General features: G+C 49.0%; 2 protein-coding genes across 19 annotated transcripts in view; one reads left to right on the forward strand and one right to left on the reverse strand.

The window, feature by feature from the left end:
- The window catches only part of SPTAN1 (spectrin alpha, non-erythrocytic 1), a 51,554-nt gene extending 44,501 nt beyond the window's left edge, over positions 1-7,053 (forward strand). For 9 of the 18 annotated variants that reach the window (XM_086625302.1, XM_086625304.1, XM_009988267.2 and 6 more), the window contains 7 exons: positions 483-500; positions 3,699-3,753; positions 4,261-4,457; positions 4,850-4,903; positions 5,383-5,529; positions 5,873-6,020; positions 6,730-7,053. In XM_086625302.1, the coding sequence (XP_086481428.1) occupies positions 483-500; positions 3,699-3,753; positions 4,261-4,457; positions 4,850-4,903; positions 5,383-5,529; positions 5,873-6,020; positions 6,730-6,855 (745 nt within the window). In that variant the 3' untranslated portion in view covers positions 6,856-7,053. Of the gene's footprint in view, positions 1-482; positions 501-2,334; positions 2,398-3,698; positions 3,754-4,260; positions 4,458-4,849; positions 4,904-5,382; positions 5,530-5,872; positions 6,021-6,729 lie in introns of all 18 variants that reach the window. The other 9 variants (XM_086625297.1, XM_086625307.1, XM_086625305.1 and 6 more) reach the window with 2 other exon arrangements.
- A 47-nt stretch (positions 7,054-7,100) lies between these two features.
- On the reverse strand, positions 7,101-14,621 carry DYNC2I2 (dynein 2 intermediate chain 2). The gene is made up of 9 exons (XM_086625310.1): positions 14,529-14,621; positions 13,662-13,916; positions 12,797-12,906; positions 10,855-11,012; positions 10,312-10,421; positions 9,379-9,546; positions 8,970-9,202; positions 8,015-8,172; positions 7,101-7,441 (listed from the first exon to the last, which is right to left on the reverse strand). Exons 1-9 carry the CDS (start codon positions 14,604-14,606, stop codon positions 7,203-7,205), a joined length of 1,509 nt encoding a protein of 502 aa, XP_086481436.1. The 5' UTR covers positions 14,607-14,621; the 3' UTR covers positions 7,101-7,202.
- Between the last annotated feature and the right edge of the window lie 428 nt (positions 14,622-15,049).

A 15,049-nucleotide genomic window follows, 5' to 3' on the forward strand; every position in this document is an offset into this window, starting at 1 on the left:
TGGCGTTTGGGTGAATGCTCCTTTTGCACTGAGCAGCACATGAGAAATCTCACTACAATTTCAGTAGAGAAAGAAGCTGTGAAAAAAGCTGAAGACTAATTTGTAATCACTGACCCGGGGTGCTAATAATGTCCTTGCCCAGGGAGAGGGAGGGAACATTTAACAACTGCGTTATAAATAAAAAGTGTCAGGGTCGGGGATTGCGGAGAAGGGAGGAGCACGCCTGTAGAAAACAGGTGACCGTGCTCAGGCAGTGCTGTCAGCCAAGCTGACACGCTCGGGTTGGGTTCTGTTCCCATGTAATCCTGTGATTCTCTGTCTCTGTGTGTTTACAAATAGTTCTGTATGTCTCTTCAAGAGATAATGAAATATAAATACGATTTTTAACTTTTTGATGTTTGCTTCCCACCCAAATCTCTGTCCCTCTCTTACTGTCTTGTCTCTGTCCTGCTGCCTGATGTTCGGATCTTCACATTCTACAGGACTTACCTGCTAGATGGGTTAGTATTGAATTTTATATCTTTGAAAATTTGCTGGTGTGTTCTGCTCTGTCTTTTTTCTGTCATTACGTTGCTTGCAAAAGCTGTGCTGAAACCCCTTTTATTTTAAAAGAGCAATCTGTGGCTGAGGTGCACAGAAACAGGAGACAAGATTTTGGAATAGATTAAGTATAAACCAGTAACAATTTTCTAACAATATAACGTTTTCTAAACATAACAATTTTCTAGACAAAGCAGAAGAAACTATTAATGGGTAGCCACTGGCGTACTATGGAAGCCCTAACTTGTGTTCTTGCTTTCTCTGAGGGCTTGCCCAAGAAAAGGCTCTTAACCTGATGAGATGTGGGAGAACGTAGAATAGCCTGTCTATGGAAAAGAGTAGACATTCCTAGTTTTCCAGCATTCAGAGACTTGCTTAGTGAAATAACCTTTTCCATTATAACAGTTCTCAGAACAATTAAAGCTTCAAAGTATTGACCATATTTTGTAAGGAGGAGGGAAGATTCCTACAAAGAGGCTTTACTGAAATTAATTATCTTAAAACTCTGTAGTGTGCAAATATGAACTGCCTGGTTTTTAATCTGCTGCATAACCATTCCCCACGAAAATGCTGTTCTTGATAGGAGAAAACCAAACCTTCCATGAACCCTCGAGCGTCTGTGGGTTTGCAGGCAGTTTGATACCTGTGATTTTAAGTCCGCTTTGTGTCCATGGGAATAGTTCCCGATGAGGATGCACACTGGTCATTTGTCAAGAAGTAGAAAGGAAATAATAAAATCTTTTAAGTGTCTTAGCCTGCCAAACCTTCTCAGAGTGTGTCTGTCCATTTAAATTTCCTCAGTATTAGGAGTCTGCAGCACAATGGAAGCTTTGTAATCAGACATGATGTAAAATGCCAACAAATAGTGCGTGGGCTGGTGCAGGGGTCTGCGTGTCAGCGCTGCGCGAAGCGCTGCAGAGGAGGCAGAGGCTTTCTCCAAGGGGGAGAGGTGGCTGTTCCTAATAACAGGGTGGAGCCTTTGCAGATAACTCCGCTCCTTGTTTGCTCCGTAACGATCATTCTGCTGTTTCTGCCCGATAAAAATAATTTCCCCCATTTTTGTTGTGCAGTTTAATGGAACCGAGCAGATTTTCCTGGAACAGATGCGGAATTCTCTGCTCCTTTGTGAAGCAGTGTTGTAGATGAGTTCTGGTATCCAAGAAGGAGCGAACAGAAAGGAGCTGTTTACTAAACGACGTAGGGTCAGAGTTCCAGATCACCATGCCAGGCTCCTTTGTTGAACAAATTACAAGAAGGCTGCTGATGTGCCAGGCAGAGTTTGCCCGTAATTCTGCGTGGGTAGATCGAAAAGGCAGATGTAGCTCAGAGGGGTTGGCTGTGCTTGGCCTTCCCTGGCAAGAGGGAAGGCAGGGCTTCAGAGAAGCTTGGAGATAAGAGTTGCCAGGTGTCCACCTCACTTTTCATTGTGCTGTAGCCACTTCTGTGCTCCCAGTGCTGCCTGGAGGGGGTTTTCTTTGAGGAGGGGAGGAAGAAGAATTTGGAGTTTAGGAAGAAGAATGCCTTTAAAGAATCTGTAGATGAGTTAACTGCAGGAATTCATCTCTTAGCAAGACTCATTTTTTGTGACTTAGACAAAAACAGTAACAGATTATTTTTGTGTATGTGCAACCAGCATTTGAACAATTTTCTTTCATTAAGTACTTGCTTGTGTCTGCTGCAAGGTGGTGCTGGCGTGGAGTGTGGCTCCACTGCAGTGGCCATGTTTGTGTGTTCTTTCCTCTGTTCTCTCTTTCTTCCTTTTTGGAATTTACTTGGTTTCTTTTCTTTGATTAGCATAGCATATCGTCGTGTCATTCGTGTCTATCAGTATGAAGTTGGGGATGATCTATCTGGAAGGTTTTTTCCTCTTATTTTCTTACCTCACTTTGGTTTTCAAACGCACTCTTTAATTCCAAGGCTCGCTTTCCTTCCAACTAACTTTCACGGCTTAGAGGTGCTTGGAGGTTTGTTTCCCTGTTGACTCTTTCCACAGTTGGTTCCCAGCTTCCTGCTCAGGGTTCTGGGTGTGCGCTTCAGCTCTTTAGACATGCAGTGACACTGAGCCTTAACCCTGTGGTGGAAAACACCCAGATGTTTGGTGCGTTTTCATTGCTACAGAGTGATTCAGCACTTGGAATCCCCTTCTCAATAAGCTCAAAAGCGTGCAGGAGGATAGATTTCAGTGGGGACGAAAACTTGGATTTAGTGATTTGAATACTAGCGACTTAAGCTTTAGGAACTTAAACACCAGACAGTCAAAGGAGAGGACAGCCCACCTGCACAGCACCCAGACCTGCTGTCCATGCATAAGCCATTGAGTATGAACTCTCAGCGTACAAGTTGGAAGGGCAGATATTCTTCAACACTGCTGCTCAAAGGTTGCTTAGGATCTTGGGAGAGGGGGGAAGCGGCATCCAGAGACTTTCCATAGCTAGTCCATATGAAGTAGGTCTTGGAGACCATCACCACAGTTGTGATCTTTATAAGCTGGCGTGGGGCTGCAGTGTGCCAAGAAGCTCAGTGTGGAAATGAGACTGAGAGGAGTGGCCGTGCCTCAGTTTCTCTGGGTGCAGGATGGGAGAGGTGGGGCAGGAAAGGCAACTGTCCACCAACCACTGCTGTGTAGGAGAGGTCTATATTTTTCTGCAGAGATTATGCCATATTAAGGTTACTTTTAAACCAAACCAGTAGTTTTCAAGGTCCTCTTCCCCCACTTTATCCCCATGTAACACACCTTTGTAGAGCTCCTGTGTTTTACTGGCAAACATAGCCCCATCTCCAGTGAATCACCTGTAGTTGGTGTGTGCGTGTGTGCGCTGGGCACGGGGAGTGGGGTGGGACTGCACTAAGTTTCTAATGTCATTAGGTCCAGTAAAGCGAGCGCTTTGGATCTGGCATGGAGTGTGGCTGCTGGTCGTGTTGCCTTTCAAATGGGGCTAGAAATTAACTATTTAAATAAGAATCAAACAAGTTGTGCATGTGTCAGTCTGAGACAGAACGAGTCAGAACAAACAAAACACAAAAACAGTGTTTAAATATCTACAGGAGAAAAATACTGCTGTAAGGATTTTTAATTTCAAGGAAGGACTGTTAATTTCAAGCCCCACCTGCCATCGTTATGGGATAAGTGCATTCTCTCACTGTGATTCTGTGTTTAGGTCTTGTATGGTGGAGGAATCGGGAACACTGGAATCGCAGTTGGAAGCTACTAAAGTAAGCAATGCTCACCTAGTGCTAAAGCACCTTTCCCAACTGATGACTTGGGAACACAGGGTGGGAATGGAAACACGTGTAATTATATGGTAAAATCTTAATTGATTTTACAGATTTTGGGTACTGAAGAGACCTTTGGGATTATCTGTTTACATATCTGGTGTCTACTCACATCACAAGCCATTAAATAACACTGATGTAGTTTCTCCTTCTTGTTCTTTTTGCTAAATAAGTGGGGTAGGGCAGAGAGGATACGGCATTCTCAGCACGTTACCTACTAAGAGGGTTTTTTGTCTCAAGAAGTCATTTGCAAACCCTGTTGGTTTCCAACAGTGTGCAGGAAGAGGAATGTTGTCTGGAACACCATTTCACAAATCCCAGTATGTGTATATATGATCCCAGTAGAAAAAGAAGAATATAACTCTTCCTCCCCTGCCAGCCTGTGTTTTGACTTTTTAAAGGGTTTTTTCTCTCCTTGATTTTCTCCTTTTCGCTCTCTCCTAACAGCGCAAGCACCAGGAGATCCGAGCTATGAGGAGCCAGCTGAAGAAGATCGAGGACCTTGGAGCAGCCATGGAAGAGGCACTTATCTTGGACAACAAATACACAGAACACAGCACCGTGGGGCTGGCACAGCAGTGGGACCAGCTGGACCAGCTGGGGATGAGAATGCAGCACAATCTGGAACAGCAGATTCAAGCTCGGTATTGCCTGCCCCACGTGCGGTGTAAAGCGTGTCGGACTTGGCAGGGACAAAAGACAGGAGACGGATCTGCCTGGGTGTGAAAACAACCCTTGCGCGGTCTGCGCTGAGTCCCTCCTGTGCTCTGACTAATGGGTGTAGTGAGCTTGTAAATCCCCACCACCTCCTGGCTCTCCTCACAGGGATGAAGTTCGCAGTTCTGGCAGCAGTTCCTGTTGGCCATTATCAATGACAGGATCTTGGAGGAATTGATTTATTCTGTGGGGCTGTGGTGGCGTAATGTGGCGTTTGCTCATTTGTCCTTACCTGATGCAGACGCTGGCTCGGGGCGGATGGGCTCCAGCAGCTGTGCAGTTCAGGAACCGCTCATGAGCTTTGCTTCTTGCTTTTCAGAAACACCACTGGAGTCACTGAGGAAGCCCTGAAGGAGTTCAGCATGATGTTCAAGTGAGTTGTAGGGAAAGCATGCCAGAGGAATGCTTGGGAGGTATTTCTGGCATGTGGATGGCTCCTGTTCCCGGGATTCTCCAGCCAATCTGTTTGTAGCTTCTTTGCTGTTTGCCCAACTTTGTGCTGTGCCACTCTGATCTCTGCCAGGTGGCAAAGGCTGCAGACACACCTGTGGCTGGTGGTGCAGGCACGGCCACCCGGAGCCTCACCCTTGCTTGGGGGCACGGTGGTGTAAGAACTGGGAGGGCCAAAGAGTTCCAGCTGGGAATACAGCCATGGTTTGGATGCTTTTTAAGCAAAGTAAAGAACTTGTCCTTACATTTTATGTGCGTTAAATAGAACTATTTGTTGATTCAAGCTCGTTTGTCCAGAATCGTGGGCTGGTTGTAACCTGTTGTAGTTTTCAGCCCGCTTTACAGCTTGCAGTACTCAACAAGTGACAGTTAAAAACGTGGGGTTTGTTTTTGCGTTTTTAGGCACTTTGACAAGGACAAATCCGGACGGCTTAATCACCAGGAGTTTAAGTCTTGCTTGCGCTCTCTTGGCTACGACCTGCCTATGGTTGAGGAAGGAGAGCCGGATCCAGAGTTTGAGTCGATTCTTGACACTGTAGATCCCAATAGGTACGTGGGTTGGACTTTCTGTTTTTTCTATTGCAAAATATTGCACTGGTATCCTTTGGGAGGCTGGCTGGAAGGTCTCTCACAGGGTGAGAGCAGCGCTTCCTTCTGTTGTGGAGCGGCTATGGTTGCTTTCACAGCAATTCATGTAAAAGAGTCTCTGTGAAGGTAAGACTGATGTTTGTGAAGAAGTTCACTTTAGAAAATGACCTGGTGTTGACAGTCTCTTGCATTAAGACTTTTCATTCCTCCCGGAAAAGCGAACGTGTCTCTAAGGAGGGTATGGAAGCACTGTGCTCTGGGTGTTCATGGACAGCAGTGCTCACACGCTGTGTTTCACCGGCAGGGATGGACACGTCTCGCTGCAGGAGTACATGGCATTTATGATCAGCAGAGAAACAGAGAACGTGAAATCCAGCGAGGAGATCGAGAGCGCTTTCCGTGCCCTCAGCTCAGAGGGGAAGCCCTACGTGACCAAGGAGGAGCTCTACCAAGTGAGTACTGGTGCTGGCCCAACAGGGAGGGATGGACGGAGGCTTTTTGTGCATAGATGGTCAACAAAGATCAGTGCTAATTGCTTGGAGGTTCTTGTCACTGTAACTGAGTCAGTTCTGAACCTGCCAAGGTATCCTCTGCAGCAAACAAATGACAGTAACCACCCTACCTGCCCAGCTACTTTCTTGGCTCTATAGAGGAAGAGGAGAAGCTTTAACTGCCAAAGAACCACTCAGGTTGAGTAAAACAAGAGCTACTCAAAAGGCCTAGGAAGGGGGTGCATTGACCATGTGTCCTCAGCAACTCAGGCTTTCCTTTCATCGTCTGGAAGACTAGAGGGAGATGTTTCTCCAGACAGTGATTCAAAGGAGAAACTTAAGCCTAAGCTTAGACAGGATGAACACCTCCTCCCTCTCGCAGCCCTGCCAAGACGGCAGGTTTTTCCTGTCTGAATCCCACCAGCTGGCAGAGAAATAAAGAGGCTGAACTCCTTCCTTGTATCAGTTACCTGTTGTCTTCTCTTCGGTGGGAAGACTTGGGCCAGACCTTCCAACCCTTAAACAATCAGTGTGAACAGCCAGAGCATTTCCATGCTGGGTGTAGTCCTGCTGCTCTGCCTTCTGCTCTGAGCTGTGTGCCCCTGGGAATGGGAGGCACCCGCAGCCTTGGAGTGCCCATCTCCACCTCCGCGCTGTCTCTGTCTTTCAGAACCTGACCCGGGAACAGGCCGATTACTGCATTTCTCACATGAAGCCCTACATGGATGGCAAGGGCAGGGAACTGCCTTCTGCCTACGACTACATCGAATTTACACGTTCACTCTTTGTGAACTGATCTGCAACACTCGCACCAAAAGATGAAAAGGACATGCTCACGTTTGCTGACTGTAGTTCTGCATGTGTCTCTCTCTCTTTGTGCTCTACAATAATCAATGTTACTTTATGATGTAACCTTAAACTGCTTCGCTTGAAACTCTTAGGGAAAACAAACATATTGCAGTGTGCTTCAATAAAAGTTACTGGTCGAACCACATCATCTTGTGTTTAATGGTTACATGCAAATGTAGCTCTTATGTGGATGAAACTCCAGCTGTCAGTCAGGTGTTTTTCAGGCCAACACTGGAACAGGTGAGTGGGGAACTTCTCCTGGAGTCAGAGTAACAGCTCCGTTGTGTTGTTGCCTTAGTCCGTGATCTCGCTTGCCAACTGCTCCAGACGATTCATTTCCCGGGGTCCCTGCTCCGTGAAGTCAGAGCTCAGCTGCCAGACTTTGACTGTGCCGGTGGCATCCCCCGCTGCCAACAGCCGAGTTTGCTTGACATTAAACTCTACACAGTACACGGGGCGTTCACCGGGGGCCTGTTTCAGGGAAAGGGCAGGCTTCCGCGGGCTCTTCTCAAAGTCAAACAGGTGCACGTCTCCTGTGAAACACACACTCATTGCAGCTCTACGGCAATGGACTTTGTATTTCACAGCAGATGAGTGCCTGCTTAGTCTGGAACTGAGGGGTTTATAGCCTGTTTCCCCTTTCCTCTGCGGGTGTTTAGGCTGTGACAGCTCACACCACTGCAAGACAGCGCAGATTTGTTCTGCTCTGAGACCTGAAACCAGCTTGCCAAATTCTGTGAAATCTCCATTCCTTAACTCAAAAATGTTTGGGCAATTTTCTAGGGAAAAATTTCTTGGTTTAAACCATTAGCTCTAGAAGTAAATGTCAAAACCAAGGAAGCTTGCAGTAAGTTTTGGCCACAGTAATCCCACTGTGCTACAGCCCTGTGAACGGCTGTGGCAACAGAAGGTACCATAAAAAAATGAAAAGTAACTGTGACTGGAGTTGTCTTGCTAGTCAGAAGTGACTCTGTACTAATTGCACAGTACAATGGTCATTGCGCTCTGCTTGTGGAAAATGCTCATCAGTACAATTGACTTGTACTAATTAATACTCAGCACAATTTTAATTTTATGTCTGAGAATAGGCACCTGCAGTTACTTGCCTTCTCCAGATGCAGCTGCAAAGACCAGTGGTCGAACTGGAGACCAGCGTACACAGAAGAGGTATTTCTTCGATAACTGAAGAGAAAGGAGGGGTTGTGTCTGCAGCATGGAGTGCAAGTGAACTTGTCCATCAGTCCCACAGCTCAGAAAGAGGTTCCTGGGTGAGAGAGGAAGCAAGAAACAGCTTTTTTGGCTTTATTGCTAAAGAGACACAACAAAAAAGTCAAGAAGCATAATCCTGGACAACGTTACTGCTTTGCAAAGGTCTGCGTTTCCTAAAGCAGCGATTCCAAGCTGTACCCTGGGATGTGATTGGCAGAGACAGCTTTGTTACTGCCCTCAATTAAGTTTAACGAGGACTCGCGTTGTCCGCTGAGTATTGCTGGTGAGTCGTGGGCCAGGGATGCCCGAGAACTGCTGAGCTGGAGACAGGCATTGTTGGAGTCGTGTTTGTCTCACACAAACCAAACACAAACCTGGGCTGTCAGCACGTTTCACAGAACATGGCTCGGGGCCTCTTCCCGAGATGGGTGGCAAATGCAGGCGGAGGCGGGAGCTTCTCGTGTAAATTCAGGCAGCTGCGAGTAAGATTTCTGATGGGCAGCTCACTGAAGCACTAATAAATAAATTACATTTTCAGCTCCTCCCCTTGTCTTTAAATTTCTCTCTATTGTTAACATTTAGGGTGGTTTAAGGAAGGTGTCAATGCTCTGTGCCAGCCTGGGTACAAACGCGGTTTTGTGTTACTCGTGTGGTGCCCACACGCAGCATGTTCATGTGGGCACAGCTTCACCAGCACCAGCGGACATTGTTTCTCCTACAACTGGAAGTGACTGGATCAAGTTCCCAATGCCAGCTGACCCTTCTTTGGAACCTGTACCGCACACCGCCGCCCTGGGGCTGTCTGAAAAACACGCGTCTAGAGCCAGGCGGCAGTTGAGTCGCAGCACTTGCCTGTGGAAGGGCGAGCAGCTCACAGAGTACACGGGCCCGCCGTGCGGGGAGAAGGCGAGCTCCGCCGGTGCTCGGAGGGGGACAGAACTGCGGGGCTGATGGAGAGCTGGTGTCTCTGCTGCAGTGGAGCACTTCAGGGAACAGCCGCCTTCCACGCCGACCACGAACACGCGGGGATCAAAGTGTGAAAAAGAGAGCGAGGTCACACCCACGGCTGCCTCTCCCTGGGCAAACTGGGAGGGAAAAAAAAAGCCAAAGCTGTTGTGAGGGCTGGGGGCTCCAGGGTTAGTGCATTATGTTCAAAAGGGGCTTTTCCTACCCCTTCTCCTGTGGCAGGTGAGCTCTGCCACACGGGCTCCAGAGTTAAGAGTGTTTTTGTCAAAAGCCCTGTTCGAACTGCTGAACTCACCTTCTTCAGCTGAGTGCTGCGAGGGATCTGCTGAGCCACCACGGCGAATCCTTCGGCCAAGGCCAGCCGACCATCTCGCTCCTCCCGCCACACTAGGATCTTTCCGTCCGTCGACACGCTCAGCAGCCGGGAGCGGGTTCTGTGCCCGGCATCAGGTAACCAGTTAACCTGTTCCAAATGCCATGAGCTCGCACTGAGGGGACTGTCACAGCTGCCAAGCCCACCCTCAGCAGCCTGTGGTCCCCTGACCCGCCACGACAATGTGGGAGCGGAGCTGGGCAGCAGCCAGTGATCGTGGTACCAAACCAGCTTCTGCTGGGAGCTGGCACACGGCCATACGAGCTCGGAGAGAAACGCGTTTGGATGTTCGAGGCTGAATTCTGTGTTGCAGTCTCTGTGGTTCACCCGCCATCGCTTTTGAGCCGTGGTGTTTATATAGAGCACTTTCACCCAGCTACGAACAGCCATGTTTTCCTGCCTTTCAATGAGAAAATACACAGGTTCCCCAGTGTCACAATACCCCAAAAGGACAAAACCCACGAGGAAGACAGAGTGCAGGACAAGTTGTGACCCTTCGTGTAGTTTTAAGCTTCCAAGCAAGGATTAGTGATACTTTAAACCACTACAAGTATTGTTGGCTTCATCTGCATCAATAAGCAGACAGAGCACGGGAACAGGCCTACCCTTCATTTATCCTGAACGGAGAGAAGTTATTTTGACAGGGGGCGTGTCCCATTCGGCAGATGCCTGCTCAGTAGCTGGATCTGGGGAAAAAACAGGCAACCACAGAGAATGTAACTGCTGGAAGGTGGCGGCCTGTCTGAGAGCTTCAGGTGGAGCACCAGTAAGGTGAAGAAGAACTGAAAGTAGGAAATGGAGTAGTGGCAACTCTCACCTCCCCCAGCTGTGCCTGCTGAAGATGGTCTCCATTACCTGATAGACTGGATCAGTGTGAGTGTCATCTGTCAACCCTGTCCTCCACATTATGGGGTCTTCTGTTCTGCTGGTATCCCACACCACCAGCTCCCCGCTGAACAGGCCACCTGAAAGGGCAAAGATAAAACACCTAAGGTCTCACAGAACAAAAGCAGAAATGAAGTTATGGTGTAAATGGGCCCGCCAGCTTCAAAGGACTGGCAGCTACACGCAGGGCACAGTCAGCTCTGGTGCAGGAGACTACAGCTCTACTGAAATGAGTGCGCTCTTCCCACTTACGCCCAGGGCTGAATTTCCTTACAGCATCTCTCTAGCATCTCCTCAGAAACGCAGATGTCACTGAAAAAGCACCAAGTCCCAGTTCAGAAGCAAGGGTGCACTTATTGAAGTTGGTGAGCGTTAGTTCCTCAGCTTGAGGAGCTGCAACACCGTTACTTCTGCAAGAAATCTTAGGCTGAGCTGAGAGAGGGGAAAAAAATTATCGAAGCTGAAGGAAATAAGGGTACATTTCAAATGTGATCAAAGGTAGCAGCAACCTACCAGCTACCAGTGAAGGCTGGGAGGGATGGAAAGCCAGGCACATGACAGAACTGGGAACATCCACCACTAGGTCCGGGCGCTGTGGATTCAACCCTCTTCTGTCCAGATTCCAGGTACAAACATAGGATTTTTCTGTGCTCCAGTCCCCACCATCCAACCTGAAGAAGAGAAAGCTATGTCTCACCTTGTCTGTCCATGAAGAATCCCAGTCCAGCAGAGCTCTGCTATGTCTGATTCATCATTTAAATATGCTGCTTCATATCTCAAAGTAAAACTGAGGTGACGGGATCATGAGGTGATGAAACTCCTCCCCAGACTAGTATATGTACAACACACATCAGTGTACTTACAGAGCAAAGTGCCTGCGAGCAAATCTCGGATACGATTCACTATTTCAAGACCTATAACCATTCAGATAATGGGAACAAGCTAAAGAGTCTATATGGAAGATTGCTACGAGTATTTGGGAATTAAAATCTGAAGAGACCAAATTGCTGCTGATTTGCAAACTGGTTGAAGTTGCAAACTGGTTGAAGTTGCAAACCAGGTTTCCTCTAAATAAGCACTCAAAGATCCAGGGTCTGAGAATACACAGTGGGGAAATATCTAACCTGGAGGACAGATAGAGGCTGAAAAGACTCACTGAGTCGTGCCTGACCTGAGATAAGCAGCGTGACTTGAAGTCCAGGTGCCACCACGGAACAGAGAACATTCTTCACAACCACCAAATGGTGCTGATGACCCTGCACAAATCATGCCATGCACCCCAGCTCCTGAGATTTCAATCTAGTCCTATGCCCATCATCCTTGTTTGGCACAAGTGGCTCAGGAATTATTTCTCTAGGATGCTAAAAGACACCTGCCACTCTACTGTTTTTGTTATTTCCATCTGTTTGCTTCATCGCACGGTTACCAACACGTTACGTGTATTCCCTCACTAGCACCGTGTCCCATCTTGCTACAAGGAGATGATACGGAGGACAGGGATCTACAGAACAGCCAGTGGCCAGGACAGGAAGCAATGATTTTGAGCCTGACTTCTACTGCCTTTATTTGATGCTTCTTTTGCTGGAAGAGGTATGATCAATTAAAAGGAGCAATTTTTCATCCAATGGGTAGTTGAGCTGTGAAATTCCTTATTAAAGGATGTTACTAAAAGTTTTTACAGACTCAGACAGACTGTATTAAGATCACAGTTGGGAATTCTACCGAGGGTAACCACAGACATAGAAACCACATTCTAATCTGAAAACAGCTGTAGACTGGGAGAGCAGAAGGGGCAAGTAACATACAGGTTTGCCCTGTTTTGCTCTTCCCTATGCATTCACTCATGGATCTCCTTTTTGCTGGGGCTTTTAACCTAAGGAAACCGTATTGGAAGAAAAAAGGAATACGGGCAGCAGTAGGGCACAGAAAGGAGAGGCTGCTCTAGACATCCATTGGATTAGATGACAGTTTTGTCCAACCCTCAATTCAGAAATTCTTACATGTTTGTTACCACATCCCTGGGGCATCAGGCACATGCCTGACTGGGTGCCAGATTCATCCAGGGTGCTAAGAGACCACGTTAAACCAGCACGATCTTCAATGAAGATAAGCACGTACTTCCAAACCTCACCCACGCATATTTGCAAGTGCATCTGCTCTTTACGTTTGCTCTTCAAATAAAATCTATCTAGAAACAAATCAGTAAGAGTACATGTATGCCTTTTCGGGGCAGGGGGGAAGGTAGAAGAAATAAAAGCCATAATTTAAGACTACCTCGAGACTTTGATTCTTTGAATATAAATTATTTAACTTGCACAAGATGTGTGTGTGTGTGTGTGTGTGTATATATGTATCTAGTTTATTACTGCAGAGAAAGTGAACACATCCAAAACTCAGATCAGCCTGAGACATCACATCAACCTCAGCTGTGCTCTCAATCCATTCGGACACTCACCGGCCATATGAACATGCAACAACGGATCCGGTTGCGTTCCACGAGACACTGGTAACATGTAGGTTTTGATCCTGAGCCGCTGGGTATGACAAGGTATGCAAACACAACACCTGGAAAAGATCAAATTCAAGCACTGAAGTGATAATCTCTAAACATGGAGATATGATTGTATGGTTACAGCACTGGCTTCCCCCCTGTCCTAGCAGCACATGGATATATGTGAAAAAGTTGTTGAACTCCCACTGGGAAACAAACCCACAGCCACCCCACCAAACCAGCCGTCACCTCATGGTTTCCTCTCCCTGACTGCACGCTCCAGGGGTTGCAGGACTACTCTGGAAGGCTGTGCCGTAAGGATTTACAGCAGCCCACTCAGGTGTGATTCTAGCACTTGCTAAGCTTCACAAACAACGGTTTGAAAACGACTCCACCAACATGTACTGGCTGACACAACCTGCTTCCACTCTTGACAGCTGTACACTCAACAAACACGATCTAAATAGGAAGATGTGCCAGATCACTGACTGCAGTTCCGAGGTACCTCCTGGTCTGGCACGCTCTAAAGGGGCTACTGGAAGCTGTATACAAGCCTACAGCTGCAGGCTTCCTTCTCACAAGCTAGAGATTTAAATCTCTAGAGCTGGGTTGCTGCTGCAACACAGTCACCAGCAGGAAAAACGGTTTTACCAAGCAAGGCCAGGCCACAAGCAAGGCAGAAAGCTGGAGGAAAAAAACAGCTGGTAATGTCTGACTATTAGAATCCGGCGCGAACAGTCGCAGCAGTAAGAAACAGCACTAATGAGTCAGAGCCACTGCAACCAGCTCTGCTTGGTTAACAACAATGACCTGAATTCTGTCAACTTACTGTTTCATTCTGATCTGTCCAGTTCACTTCAAAGCCATCAAAGGCACGGCTTTTCCAGTTTTTATTTAGCTCTTTGATAACAGCATCCTCCACTCTCTGAAGGAATGCTAGAAGGCTAGTGTAATCTACTTGGACTTCTTGCTGGAGGTCTTGGAAAGCATCTTCACTTTGATCTGTCTGCACACCAGCATCTCGGCTAGTACGAGACTGTACTGCAGTTTCTGCTGTTGAAATTTTCCGAGTCTGGCAGCTTTTCTACTAAAAGAAGACAGACACGCTGTATTCCAAACAGAAAAAAAAAGAGAGCTGCACACAGCAGTCAAAGCATCTTCCCCTTTTTGGCATTTCATAGACATTCAAGCGCTTTTGCACACCTGTGGTTCACGTTAAAAGCAGGGTGCCCGTAACTGCCCAGGCGTCGGCCACATCTGTGAGCTTCGCGTGATTTGATACGAGACACAGGTGCCCCGTGTCAGCCGAACTGAGGGCACCTGCTTTACAGCAGGAGCGGGAGGCGGAGGGAGCGCCAAACGCCAGACACCGAACAAGATGCCGGGCGCAGCGTTACGGGCTCTGCGGCCGCTGCACGCGTGTTCCTTTGCCGATGGTGTAACGGGCCTCAATCAGTGAAGCGCTGCCGAGGGGCAGCCGAGCAGCCGCACACCGGCACCGCCCGCTGCCGCCCGGGCCCCGCGCCCCGGCAGGGATGCGAATTCCCTGCGGGGAAAATCTCCGTTCCGCGTCGCGCTGAAGCAGCGAGACCTGCGGGGGGTTCACCGACGGGCACGGCCGCCCCTGCAGCAGGACCGGGGAGGGGAAGGGGTCCGAGGGCGCGGAGCACGGCCGAGGCCGCCGGGGGTCTCTCACCGCCTCGCAGCGCGCGCTCCGGGCGCTCCTCCACAGCGACTCCACGTCGGCACCGGGCGCCGTTCCGTCCGCGAACATGGCGGCGAGCGGGGTCCCGGCCCAACGAGCTCCCGCCGCCCGCTCCGCGGGTTCCCATGGAAACGGGCGAGGCGCTGCGGGATGACGTCACCCCCGAGCGACGGAGCCGCCGACCTGCGAGCGGTAAACTGAGCCGGGCGGGTGCCATGTTGGGGAAGGGCATGGGGGTTTGCGTGGGGCGGGCGGTGGCTCCGTGTGGGAACGGGGTACGGGCTGCCTCGGCCGCCACCGTTGTCAATGCCGTGGGTCCGGCGGGGGCTTCTTCCCCTTCGGCCGCCGAAGCCGTACCCGCGCCGGGCCCGCCGCGCCGCCGGGGCACAAGCGGGAGGGCGCAGGGGCTGCCAGGAGTTAAGATGGCGCTTGGGAGGGCGCGGGGGGACGACGAGAAAGCGGCGTGCGGGGGTGCCGCGGCGGGAGCCGCAGGGCGCAGGGGAGGGAGGGCC

Source organism: Tauraco erythrolophus, chromosome 22, assembly GCF_009769465.1.
Source record: "Tauraco erythrolophus isolate bTauEry1 chromosome 22, bTauEry1.pri, whole genome shotgun sequence".
In the NCBI taxonomy this organism is placed as follows: Eukaryota; Metazoa; Chordata; class Aves; order Musophagiformes; family Musophagidae; genus Tauraco; species Tauraco erythrolophus.

Bases quoted from the DNA above. Each gene is read 5' to 3' on its own strand.
- DYNC2I2 (XM_086625310.1), bottom strand. From the start codon at position 14,606: ATGTTCGCGGACGGAACGGCGCCCGGTGCCGACGTGGAGTCGCTGTGG. The intron at 11,013-12,796 runs GTGAGTGTCCGA...TCTCTTCTTCAG, and splicing joins GTTGCATGTTCATATGGCCG to GTTGGATGGTGGGGACTGGA. The intron at 9,547-10,311 runs GTAATGGAGACC...CATTTGGAACAG, and splicing joins ACACTGATCCAGTCTATCAG to GTTAACTGGTTACCTGATGC.